Source organism: Trachurus trachurus (genome assembly GCF_905171665.1).
Source record: "Trachurus trachurus genome assembly, chromosome: 15".
Taxonomy (NCBI): Eukaryota; Metazoa; Chordata; class Actinopteri; order Carangiformes; family Carangidae; genus Trachurus; species Trachurus trachurus.
In genome coordinates this window covers 275,001-288,033 of record NC_139906.1, presented here as the reverse complement: position 1 = coordinate 288,033, position 13,033 = coordinate 275,001, and the positions used below count along the sequence as shown (strand labels likewise).

Sequence of the window (13,033 nt, the reverse complement as noted above, 5' to 3'; positions counted from 1 at the left end):
ATTAGTTTGAAACAAGTGAAAATGATCTAAAAACAAGTTCATTTTTAGGTGATGAGTCTTATTTTAAGTGGAATGAGATTAGTTTTGACTAGAAATTAGACATTTTGACAAGAAGTTTTTGCAGTGTTAAGGCTCCGCCCACTGAGGTTTCACTCAACCAATGAGATCTCTCCGTCTCCAGAGCAGCTCCGCCCCTTTTTCTTTCTTTTTTAAAACTGTTTATGAGAGGAGGAGGAAGGACGGTGGACGACTGCAGTGACCACGCCCCCCGGTAGAGACCACGCCCCCAGTGGGAGGCCACACCCCCCAGTAGAGGCCACGCCCCTAGGCCACACCCCCCGGTAGAGGCCACGTCACTGCAGCTCGAGTCTATTTACACGTTATTATTATTATTAGGATAGTACCTTTAACCTTTATACTGGACTCTACTGTCAGATAATCAATAATCAATATGGCAGGAGAACAACAACAACAACAATAACAACAACAACAACAGTTGGCATTTAGTCCAGGATGGGGGGGTCGGAGGTCATTCACTAACCCCGCCCCCTCCAGCCGCCGTCACCAGCTGATTCGAATCCTTATCGTCTGATTGGCTTTCACAGAAAGCGTGGGAGGGTGAGGGAGGGGGGCGAGGGGGGGTGACGGACTGGAGGAGGGGGGGGGGGGAGGAGGAGGAGGAGAGGGGGAGGAGAGGGGGGGGTTGGGTGAGGAGGGGGGGCACAGTTCAGCCCTGAGACGGGTCCTTTGTTTTATCTTTATCTCCTCCTGTTGAAGCCGATCTGGTTCAGGACCAGGTGAGTCCAGGTGAGGAGGGGGGGGGGGGGCAGGGGGGCAGGGGGCTGGGGGGGCAGGGGGGAGTGGTGGTGGTGGGGGGGGGTCAGATCTTGATGTCCTGGGACTCCACCATCTTGGCGAGCGTCTTCTTGACTCTGAGGATGGTGAGGCGGGACGCGGGGTTCGGGGCCCAGCACTCGGACATCAGCTTCAGCATCGCACGGAGACACTGGAAACACAGAGAGAGAGAGAGAGAGAGAGATGCATTATGGGTCATCTGGTGTGTAGAATATTTAAAGGGATACGCCAACATGTTTTTATTTCTTCGTGTGTTGCCTCACTCCCGAGTCCATGACCAGCAGATAGACACCATCCTTTCTACTGTGCGTGCAGTAACAAGGGAGATAGAGCCGTATCGCCATAATTAGCTTAGCTCAAACACTGGAAGTGTATGGGTAGTGTTAGCCTGCCTCCATACAGACAAACTGTATCTGTCCTGTCGTACGTGGCGCGTTTAATGTCTCTGTGTGACCGCAGGAGAACAGAGAAACAAACACTTTACTATGGTTACTATGGTTACTTGGCCTCACCTCGTCGCCGTTCCAGCGGTTGGACACGGTCGGTCTCAGTCCCTTCACACACACGACCTCCAGCATGTCCTCGTAGGACGGGTCGGAGGGAACCAGGTCGTAGTACGGCAGCTGGTCGTCCTCCACCATGCCTGAAGCACAGAGACACATTTACATTTTACATTTACATTTACATTTTAGATTTATTTGTTTGCACAGTTAAACATTACACAAGTAAAAGTAACAATTATGACAATTTAAAGTGCGGGAAGAGGAAGAGGAGCTTATCAGGTGCCTCCACCTAACAATAAAATATTGGTAACACTTTACAATAAGAGTCCCTTAATTAAGGTTAGTTAGTACATTATTAAGCATTAATTAACTGTTTACAGATATATTAACAATCATTATGATGTATTACTTAGGATTAGGAAACACATTAATTAATGTAGCCTATTAATAAGCAGTTAATTAATGTTTACTACTCAAAGTTAGTTAATAAATTATTGAATAATAATAAGAGTTGAATAATCATTATGTAGCATTACTCAGCATTAATTAACACATTAGTTAATATATTAATGCTTAATAATGTGCTAACTAACGCTGATTAAGGGACGCTTATTGTAAAGTGTTACCAAAATATTATATCATACTTAAGAAAACTAAAAATAAAACGGAGCAATCAAAAAAATATTTAGATGATAGAAATAAAAGAAAATATTACACAAAAATAGTAATAATAGCAATAATAGCAATAATAATCGAAATATATCAATAACAATAAGGAATAACAATTAAGAAACCAACAAACAAACGAAAAACAACGACTAAAGAACAAAACAAATAAAACAAACAAGAAATAATTTCAACTTGGAGATAAAATAAGTGTCACACACCATGTGACTGTGTGTGTTTGTGAGTGTGTGAGAGAGTGTGTGTGTGTGTGTGTGTGTGTGTGTGTGTGTGTGTGTGTGTGAGTGTGAGTGTGTGTGTGTGTGTGTGTGTGTGTGTGAGTGTGAGTGTGTGTGTGTGTGTGTGTGTGTGTGAGTGTGTGTGTGTGAGTGTGAGTGTGAGTGTGTGTGAGAGTGTGTATGTGTGTGAGTGTGAGTGTGAGTGTGTGTGTGAGAGTGTGTATGTGTGTGTGTGTGTGTGTGTGTGTGTGTGTGTGAGTGTGTGAGTGTGTGTGTGTGAGTGTGAGTGTGTGTGTGTGTGTGTGTGTGTGTGAGAGAGTGTGTTACCCCCGGTGACGCAGCGGCGGGCCATCTCCCAGACCACCAGGCCGTAGCTGTACATGTCGGCCATGATGTACGCCTGGAAGTGGTTCTTGTTGAGACTCTCGTCCAGAACCTCGGGCGCCATGTAGCGCCTGGTCCCGACCCGCGTGCTGAGGGGGACGTCCACCTCGTTGGTGTCGCTACGGCAACACACACACAGGAGTACAGATGTCAGACCCTGTTTCTATAGCAACACTGAGATGTGATCACAGGTACGGACCGACCGATAACCATTATACAACAAGTAGTTCCGACCAAGCAATCTGATTGGTCAACAAGACATTTAGAACGTGACAGCAGTCTGACTCATCACTAAACATATTACTACGCCATGTCATGTTGTTTTATCCATCTCCATGGTAACCATTCATGGATTCTTAGTTTTATTATTTTAGAAACGTTATGTTACTCGTGAAAATAAACCACAAACTAAACCAACCTCCTGTAGCGTTTCTCCTTTCAGATGCCAAACTCACATTTTAGAACAATTAAATAATTTTTTTAGTGAATATGCTGTAAACTGCCCCGTTTTAGCCGAGAGGCCGTTCCCTTCCCTAAACGTACAGTCAGAGAGACACTAGTTGTAACCGCAGTGAAAATAAAATATATGGCCTGGAGCTGAATATTTCGTTGGATGAAACGGAAGATAGGCTACCTCTATGTTTCTCTCTCTCTCTTTGCGACTTTTGGGCTTTTAAATAATCTGGAGTAACGTAGTAGTAAGTAACGTTCCCTGTATGCTGGCATCGATTTGTTTTTAATACGCAGATTGCAGGTTGTGCAGAACGCTGCAGCGCGCCTACTGACAGGGACAAAGCGTCACCATCACATTACCCCAATTCTCCGTACTTTACACTGGCTTCCTGTCTCTTTTAGAATTAAATTTAAAATTGTACTTATTGTTTTTAAGTGCCTGAATGGCCTGGCACCGTCCTACCTTTCTGACCTTCTTGTTCTTCACCATGCCCCCCGAGCACTGAGGTCTGCTAATCAGCTGCTCTTAACCACACCGAGAGCAAAACTAAAAACGAGAGGAGACAGGGCATTCTCTGTGGTGGCCCCGTCATTGTGGAACAGCCTACCTCTGCATATTAGGACTGCACAAACACTCGAGCACTTTAAATCTCTTTTAAAAACTCATCTCTTTTCCTTGGCATTTTAGTTTTATATGTCTCCACTCTTGTTTTATTGTTTTATTGCATGCTTTTATTGTAACTACATTACCTGTTCCATCTAGTTGTATTGCCACTAGTTTGCTTGTGTGTTTATTGTACAGCACTTTGGTCAACCTGGGTTGTATATTTAAATGTGCTATATAAATAAATATGTATTGTATTGTATTGTATTGTATTAATAGAAATGTTTGGCTTTCCTCATCAGCTGTGTCGGCGACGCGGTAAGTTACTGATTTAGTTCGGGAAAGTCTGAAAGTCAAATGACGTTAAAGCACACCCTCGAGGGTAACATTGCTTAAGTCAGCACCTGTTGAACTTGACGGCGAGGCCGAGGTCGGCGATGCAGCAGCTGCCGTTCTTCTTCACCAGGATGTTCTTGCTCTTCAGGTCTCGGTGAGCGATGGCCGGTTTCCCCTGCGTGCCGTAGATCTCCGTGTGCAGGTGGCAGAGGCCGCAGGCGGCCGAGTAGGCCAGCCGCAGCAGCGCCGCCGTGTCCAGCGTCGTCAGCTTCAGGTAGTCGTACAGAGAGCCGTTGTCATGGTGATCCGTGATGAGGAAGAGCTGCGTGAAGGCGCCGGTCCCTTTGATGTCGGCCGCGATGAAGCCTGAGGGCGGGAAAGACGGATGAGGTCAGAACCTGAGACTGTCACCTAGACCAGTGGTTCCCAACCTTTTTCTTAAGGGACCCAATATGGGTTTACCCTTGTAAACTTTGATAAATGTTGGTCTCAGTGATGAAATCTAACAGCTGTATCAGTAGCATTAGTTAGTCTGAATGTAAAGTGAAGCTTCCTGTGTGTATTGGACAGAGGAGCAGCGCTGCTGTGAATAAACCACCACATTTACATCAAGAAATACATGTTTTACAATGAACCGACCAGTTTTATTTTACTAAGCTACTGTATATAACATGGTTACGGTTTCCTGCTTTCTTTCCTTCTCCTTCCTGCTTGTCTTTCTCATTTTAGTAAAGAAATCCTCAGAACAAGGACAAAGTGTTAGTTTCTCTCTGTGATGGGATAGTAATGTCTTTCTGGGATGTTTCAGAGTTAAAAACACAAAGTTTCTACTGTTTCTACTCTACACTATATGAGTTCAGTGGTGTCTCTAAGGATTCCAGTCATGTACCAGAGATATCTGATTGTTTTCTGACTGTTTGTTGTGGTTGAAAGAATTGTCCCCATGGGTTAGCGTTGTGGCTATCCCTAGCGCCGGGTAGCCATGGTAACTCTGGTTTGCCTGCAGCAATTTTAGTCGCGTTTTTTGCTCCAGACAACACTGGGTGACCATCAGGACAACGATTTAGGGGTCAAAAATGGACGGAATTCTCCTTTAAGTGACTCGTCCACTGATGATGTCACGGTTCACAAGGAAAAACCAACTTCTTTCAGGTTCCGAACCAATTATTTTTTCAGTCTGAACGCGCCGGCCGGTTCAAAGTTGCGTTGCAGTTGCAGTGTGAAGCCGCTACTAGAGAACCTGAGACTGTACAGGTGTTGTAGAGGTGTAGTACAGGTGTAGTTCAGGTGTTGTACAGATGTTGTCCAGGTGTGAGGACGGTCCCACGTACCCAGGATGTTGTCGTGCCTCATCAGGACCGTCTGGTAGATCTCCGTCTCTCTGAACCAACTGGCCTCCTCGCGGGTGAAGAACACCTTGACGGCGACCTTCTCCCCTCGCCAGCGGCCGAGCCACACCTCGCCGTAGCGACCTTTACCGATCTGACGCACCATCTGGATCTGCTTGGCGATGGTCCTCTGCACCTGAAACACATCAGAGACATTTAAACTTGATGTTGAAACTCTCCTGGTTTCTGTGGCTTGTTTGATGAATCACTGTTCATATTGTCAAATGTTTTGGTTGAATGTACAAAACTTTACTGACAAGAAAACTGGACGAAAATGACTTTTTCCTTTACTTTGAAAACAACCAAATGGAAAATGATTTAATTTTGTTTTGTACAACTTGTTTTATTTTTAGGTAAATTTCATATCCACAAAAAGAAATGGACTGACAGAAAACCACATTTTACACTTTTTCTGAAGGAACTTTGGCATTTCTAGCCCATTGATGTCGGTGCTGTATTGACAAAGGCTTTAAAAACAAACTTTATTCTGGAAAAAATGTATTTAATTTAATTAATATGCTTTTATTTTCTTTACGTCGATGCATTTTTTTTATCCATGATGCTTCTATACTCTTTGTATATATATATATATATACACTTTTAGATTGTTTTCTTCCCCTGGCTCAACAGTTTTGTTATGTATGTAGTTGTTAGTAAAGTTTTAACCAGTTTTCTACCAGCAGGGTGTGTGTGTGTGAGTGTGTGTGTGTGTGTGTGTGTGTGTGTCTGTGTGTTAGTGTAGTGTAGTGTAGTGTGTGTGTTAATGTAGTGTAGTGTGTGTCCTACCAGCAGGGGGAGCCCCGAGCCGCTGCCTGAGCTCTGTGACTGGTGAGTAGTGTAGTGTGTGTGTGTTAGTGTAGTGTAGTGTGTGTCTGTGTGTTAGTGTAGTGTGTGTCTGTGTGTGTGTCTGTGTGTGTGTGTTAGTGTAGTGTAGTGTGTGTGTTAGTGTAGTGTATAGTGTGTGTGTGTGTTAGTGTAGTGTAGTGTGTGTGTTAGTGTAGTGTAGTGTAGTGTATAGTGTGTGTGTGTGTTAGTGTAGTGTAGTGTAGTGTCCTACCAGCAGGGGGAGCCCCGAGCCGCTGCCTGAGCTCTGTGACTGGTGAATCAGGTCTTTGAGAGATTCTCCCACTGGGATGAAAATTTCCTGCTCCTCTTTGTGGTAACGCTGTCGCTCCGTCTGCCACTTGTACCTGACACACACACACACACACACACACACACACACACACACACACACACACACACACACACACACACACACACACACACACACACACACACACACACACACACACACACACACACACACACACACACACACACACACACAGACACATTAACACATTTTTTCATTTTATTATATATTTATTTTTTCCTTGTATGTCCATGAAGGTTCTCAGTCGTCCAGGTCCAGGTCCTTGCATTAGTCTCAGTCTTACATTAGTCATACTATTGTATGTTTTTATGCTGTTTTCTTGACGGTTAAATGTTTTGTCTCTATGTGAATGTCACTGCGTCGTCCCTCAGTCTGAACGCTCCATAGAAATAAAGATCAATCTTCAATCTTAAATCTCTTCTTGTTCCATATCAACCTTTTTACAAATGACGTAAACATAAAATTCCACCAGAAGAGCAAAACCGGCTTACGTTTTGCTCTTCTGGTGGAATTTTATGTTTATGTTTCCATGGTTTCGGTAGTCGCGGTAAATGCATGGATTTTTTTTTTTTTTTCAATGAAAATGTGTAAAAGGCATCTGGATCATCACAGCAGCTTCTAACAGGATATCACACAGACTGACATCCGTGTTAAAAGCAGCGTTAATAGATCCATGTGTTTAGCTACCGTAACTATGACAACGACTGAAAACCATGGCAACGTAGCGGTAAAGGTAAAGGCGTCGTACCTGTAGTAGCAGACGACGGTGATGCAGACCAGCGTGCAGCAGCAGACCGTCATGGAGATGAGGAAGGCCAGCCAGTGGGGGCTTCCTTCTGGGGGGGGGGGACAGGGCGTGGTTAAGACAGGTGGACGGTTACCTGAGCAACAGCTGAGTCAGCTGACACGTTACCACGGTGACACGTTACCACGGTGACGTTACCTGAGGGCTCCTGTGGGGGCAGCGTGGGCTGCAGGTCTCGGTTGCAGAAGTCGGTGTTGCAGCACTCGATCGTCCTCCTGGTCTGAGCGTTGGGAGAGTCCTGTCAATCAAACAGTCAGCTGGTCAGAACACAGGCCCCTCCCACCGCCATGACAACAAGCTCCTCCCACCGCCATGACATCAACCACACAGGCTCCTCCCACCGCCATGACAACAAGCTCCTCCCACCGCCATGACATCACCTCACAGGGACTCAACCAGGTTTATTATTAGTGTATTATGGATCTCCATCAGTCACTGCCTCTTCCTGGTCCAAAGTTATGATATCCACCACTTTCCGGAGAACGACGCTGGGTGTCGCCATGACACTCCATTCATTACATTTTAGATTAACGTTAGCTGGGCTAACCGTTAGCTGTTAGCCGTTAGCAGTGTCTTAAATAAATCAATAAACGCTCCATGAAAAAAATATTTCCCAGCGGATATCTGAGTTCCAACATGACTGAGCTAACTGGAGTAGTTTCATGTCGTGTCCCACAACGGGAGGGTTTTAACAGCTGACGTCCTGATGTTAGCTTAGCTACCGTTAGCTGTCAGCAGCAGCGAAGCTAACAACTACGATAGCCATGACTAGTTGCAGAGGCGTGCACACAGAAGTGGTGGTGTTTGTTCGGTAATTCGTTTTGTAGACTTAACAAACATCAGATTAGTCAGGGCGGTTTTGGCAGCCCAGAGCCCCCACATGTGGTACCTACACCGGTGGCTAACGCTACCAGTTAGCCGCTAACGCTACCAGTTAGCCGCTCGCTAGAATGCTACTACGGGGTTGAAAACCGACTTCTGTTGTGGTGTGACGCAATGGATCATGGGAAAATAAAGTGGTGGATAAATGTAATAAAAACTGTGTGTGTGTGTGTGTGTGTGTGTGTGTGTGTGTGTGTGTGTGTGTGTGTGTGTGTGTGTGTGTGTAGGTGTGTGTGTGTGTGTACCTTGCACTGGAAGTGTGAGCCCTCGTACTTCATGCATCCTGAGGTCAGAGCGATCTCTCCATGTTCGTCCTCCTCGATGATGGCGAAGCACTGACCGTTGGTCCTGAGGAGACGAGACACCGCACTGTTATTACCACATTTATCACATTTACCCCGTTTACCACATTTACCACATTTTTACCACGTTTCCCCCGTTTCCCCCCAGGCTCTTTAAGTCTCTTTAACTGGGTTTGAACCCCCCCTCGTTACAGAGTGATCTGTAATGTAAACTGGTTTATCTTCTACTCACTGGCAGGTGTTGTTGATGCTGTCATCAGGACAGTGTCCGGAGCAGTAGCAGCTCAGGAAGCGGGCGGCGTCCTCGGGGGCGATGGTGGAGTCGTCTCCAGGGCGACGGACCTCAGGTCTGACGCCGGTCCCCTGGAGGACGTGGTCGGGATTCTGACCTGCAGCTGGACCGGGACACACAGCGTTAACACACACTAACACACACTCCCACCAGGGCCGGTCCTAGGATATTGGTGGCCCCCTAAACAAGGTTTTTGTTTGTGGCCCTGCACTCTAAGCACAAACACCAAATCACTGGTTAAAACTGAATACAGACGTGTTTATCCCTCTGAGGTTTGAGGCCATTTTCTCCACTTTTACATATTTTCTTAAATGTATCTTTTTAAGATACTTGCAGATGTAACAATACTCAAGTGTTTTATGTCTAAATATTAGAACCTCCGCTGTAAGCACACTGAGGCCAGTTTGTCCTACAACACTGTAGAAAGAAATAATTTAGGACAAATGCTGGAAATTTGAGGTCTGCTTTTTGAAAAATGTCAAATCCCTTGTGAAAACACTCCTTCAGTCATGAGAATGAACTGTTCTGGTGCTTGAAATAGGATATGAATACAGTAATAGATACGTGTAGAAAACAAGTCTAAAATGACATTTTGTCAGATTGTTTTTTGAGCACAAATGTTGTCATTCTGCCGTTCTATTTTCACCAAATGTCTCAAATGTGAGATAAAAGAAGCTGAATATTGACTTCACATTACATATAAAGCTCATAGCTGCACGTGCAGACCTCAGGATGTTTAAATGACTTGATGAACCCCGGTACCTTTCTGATCATGTGGCCCCCCACCTAACGGCTGTGGCCCTGAACAACCACATAGAGGGTTGATGCCAGCGGCCGGCCCTGCCTCCCAGCATGCTTTGCTGCTCTGCAGGTGGAGGTCACGGCTCAGGCAGTTATTGATCTGGGATCAGTTTACAGCCGAGGACTCGGGGACTCTAGTCCTCCAGACCAGCGAGAGGTTGTGTTTTATACATTTGTCTCCTGTTCTCAGTCTGGTTGAAGCTGAGAATTTATTCATCTGATTCAGTAGTTTATTTTCAGGTTTTGACTCAGACAGACGTCACCAGGACGGTTCTGACACATCAAACTGTTTAAATTATTATCATAATTAATAAATTAATATAAAATATAATTATTAATGAAGTCATAAATGAATCCATTAGGATTAATAACCAGACTCTGTCCCCGTCCCCGCGGCCTCATCAGGCTCCGCCCACAGGAAGTGAAACACTGTGAAACTGAGTCTGATGTTTCCTCCCGACAGAGACCGCCGCTCGTACAGGAAGTGGTTCATAACGGCCAGGAAGAGAGAGAGCGCCAACAATCAGCTCAAGGGCTTCCTGCACACACACACACACACACACACACACTGAACACACACACACACACACACACACACACACACACACACAACACACTCAACACACACACACACACACACACACACACTCAACACACACACACACACACACACACACACACACACAGAAACACACTCAACACACACACACACACACACACACAGAAACAGGTTACCTTCAGCTCTGAGGCTCAGCAGCAGCACTGCAGTCAGACACAACAGTCCAGCTGCCATCCTGGACCTGGATCAGAGACCTGGACCTGGATCAGAGGTTCTGAGCAGCTGGTGGAGGATCGGTCCTGACAGAGAGGGGTTAGGGTGGATCAGGTGGATCAGAGGTCCTGGTCCTGGTCCTGGTCCTGGTTCTGGTTGTGGCCGGTCTCACTAGTTCTGAGGGTCCGACCCCCTGAGGAGGGAAACAGGAAAACAGATTTAATGATTTTATAGTTTCAATCTTCACTTGTCTTCATTATTCTGAGTGTTTACAGGAGCTCGGAGCAAATATAAAACTATTAAAGTCCCAGTCTGTAACTTATTTGTCTTTTTATTATCACAAATCAAACCTGTCTTTCATAAATCCGTATTTGACTGAAGGTGAATCACAGCTGCTACAAATGAAAGCTTTCTGGTTCCTTAGAATGAGTTGTTACAAGTCGTTACAAACACATAAGTGGGCGACGCACCGAACCGAGGCGGCCATGTTGCATCGTGACCGTAGGTAACCATGGTAACCGAACCGAGGCGGCCATGTTGCATCGTGACCGTAGGTAACCATGGTAACCGAACCGAGGCGGCCATGTTGCATCGTGACCGTAGGTAACCACGGAAACGGCCTGTTAAAACCGTCACCACTGTGTAGTGTGAGGAAGGACGGAGGCACCGGTGTTGCATTCAGGTGCAGTCAGGCAGACGGCCGTCGGCAAACCAACCAGATGTCATTTTACTAAAACAATACCACATCACCATGACAACATGTTGTCACAATACCACATCACCATGACAACATGTTGTCAGACCACATCACCATGACAACATGTTGTCAGACCACTTGTTTATCCTGTTACATGCAGCGTCTGTTGTCTGTCTGACGTCTGCCCCATTTCACCTGAATGCAACATCAAGAATACGTTCAGATATGCAACCGCACCGCTAGATGGGGGGGATTCCTACGTACTATACCTTTAATGAACTAATCAATAATAGATTTATATAACATAACATTATAACCTTTACATAATAGTTTCTGTTTCACAAACTTTCCAGACCTGGAAACGTATAAAACTCCTGTTTAATGCTCAGTCACTTCCTGACTGAGTCCAACGAGCTCTGCTGATTGGCCGGTCGCTGGCTGTGATGTCACCGGTCCCTCTGCTGTTACTCACTTCTTATTACAACACCTCGGTCCTGCCACTGATCTGAGACACACAGGAGGAATGTGGACGAGTGTGTGAGTGTGTGTGTGTGTGTGTGTGTGTGTGTGTGTGTGTGTGTGTGTGTGTGTGTGTGTGTGTGTGTGTGTGTGTGTGTGTGTGTGTGTGTGTGTGTGTGTGTGTGTGTGTGTGTGTGTGTGTGCGTTTCTTCACAACAACACGTTTGACTCTTCGCTCCATTTAGAGACGACAACGGTTCAGAGATAAGACTCACATCTAGGAGGGTTGTGTGTGTGTGTGTGTGAGTGTGTGTGTGTATGAGGGGAGGGGGGGGCAAGATAAGACAGGCCCCCACCACAGGAACCCCCCCCCCTCCTCCCACACACACACACACACACACCCTCTTAATCACCAAACACATTCACTTCCCTCTGAAAACACACACTCTTCCTGCTCCATGTTTTACTATGAGATTACCCAGAATGCTCTGGGCCACACAAACATGACATCATCAACATCACGAGCCTGTGAATCTTCTCGTTCATCCAGGTCACAAGTCATCTCAAGGAGGTTTAAAGGGACAGTACGTAGGAAGCGGTGCGGTTGCATATCTGAACGTATTGTTGATGTTGCATTCAGGTGAAATGGGGCAGACGTCAGACAGACAACAGACGCTGCATGTAACAGGATAAACAAGTGGTCTGACAACATGTTGTCATGGTGATGTGGTCTGACAACATGTTGTCATGGTGATGTGGTCTGACAACATGTTGTCATGGTGATGTGGTCTGACAACATGTTGTCATGGTGATGTGGTATTGTGACAACATGTTGTCATGGTGATGTGGTATTGTGACAACATGTTGTCATGGTGATGTGGTATTGTTTTAGTAAAATGACATCCGGTTGGTTTGCCGACGGCCGTCTGCCTGACTGCACCTGAATGCAACACCAGTGCCTCCGTCCTTCCTCACACTACACAGTGGTGACAGTTTTAAAGGGATAGTTCACCCAAAATTCAAATTTCCCTCATGATCTCCTCCCCCTCATGTGGACTAAGGGCTGGGAGAAGTTTCAGAGTCCTCCGTGGCTTCTCTGAGTTACAGGGGGTCTCGGCGTAGCAGTGCATGTCCATATGACGGTTGCAAATGGATACCAACTGTCTTCGTAACAAAAAGACACACCAAAAAACATCCAAATACCTCCATGCTGCTCGTATGTAATGTCCCTCTTGTATTGAAGCCCCGAAATGAGAAATTGTTCCGCCGGTCACAGGCAGAGCAGTGAACTGAGACACTGGGAGCTTCCGCTACAAAACAAGCTTAAAATATAGACTTATTTCATTTTTTTCAGAACAATTTCTCATGTCGGGGCTTCAATACAAGAGGGACATTACATACGAGCAGCATGGAGGTATCTGGATGTTTTTTGGTGTGTCTTT

General features: G+C 45.7%; 2 protein-coding genes across 3 annotated transcripts in view; both read right to left on the bottom strand.

Annotated features, from left to right (window-relative positions):
- The window catches only part of mea1 (male-enhanced antigen 1), a 272,028-nt gene that overhangs the window by 196,907 nt on the left and 62,088 nt on the right, over window positions 1-13,033 (bottom strand). The window lies entirely within an intron of this gene.
- Window positions 722-13,033, bottom strand: part of LOC310997920 (bone morphogenetic protein receptor type-1A-like) — a 23,565-nt gene continuing 11,253 nt past the window's right edge. The window contains exons 3-13 of one of the 2 annotated variants that reach the window (XM_083987760.1): window positions 10,399-10,628; window positions 8,803-8,965; window positions 8,514-8,616; window positions 7,525-7,624; window positions 7,330-7,417; window positions 6,483-6,615; window positions 5,369-5,561; window positions 4,106-4,403; window positions 2,588-2,763; window positions 1,368-1,498; window positions 722-1,006 (exon numbers count right to left, since the gene is read on the bottom strand). In XM_083987760.1, coding sequence (XP_083843886.1) covers window positions 881-1,006; window positions 1,368-1,498; window positions 2,588-2,763; window positions 4,106-4,403; window positions 5,369-5,561; window positions 6,483-6,615; window positions 7,330-7,417; window positions 7,525-7,624; window positions 8,514-8,616; window positions 8,803-8,965; window positions 10,399-10,456 — 1,569 coding nt within the window. In that variant the 5' untranslated portion in view covers window positions 10,457-10,628 and the 3' untranslated portion in view covers window positions 722-880. The remainder of the gene's footprint in view (window positions 1,007-1,367; window positions 1,499-2,587; window positions 2,764-4,105; window positions 4,404-5,368; window positions 5,562-6,482; window positions 6,616-7,329; window positions 7,418-7,524; window positions 7,625-8,513; window positions 8,617-8,802; window positions 8,966-10,398; window positions 10,629-13,033) is intronic. The other variant, XM_083987761.1, reaches the window with a different exon arrangement.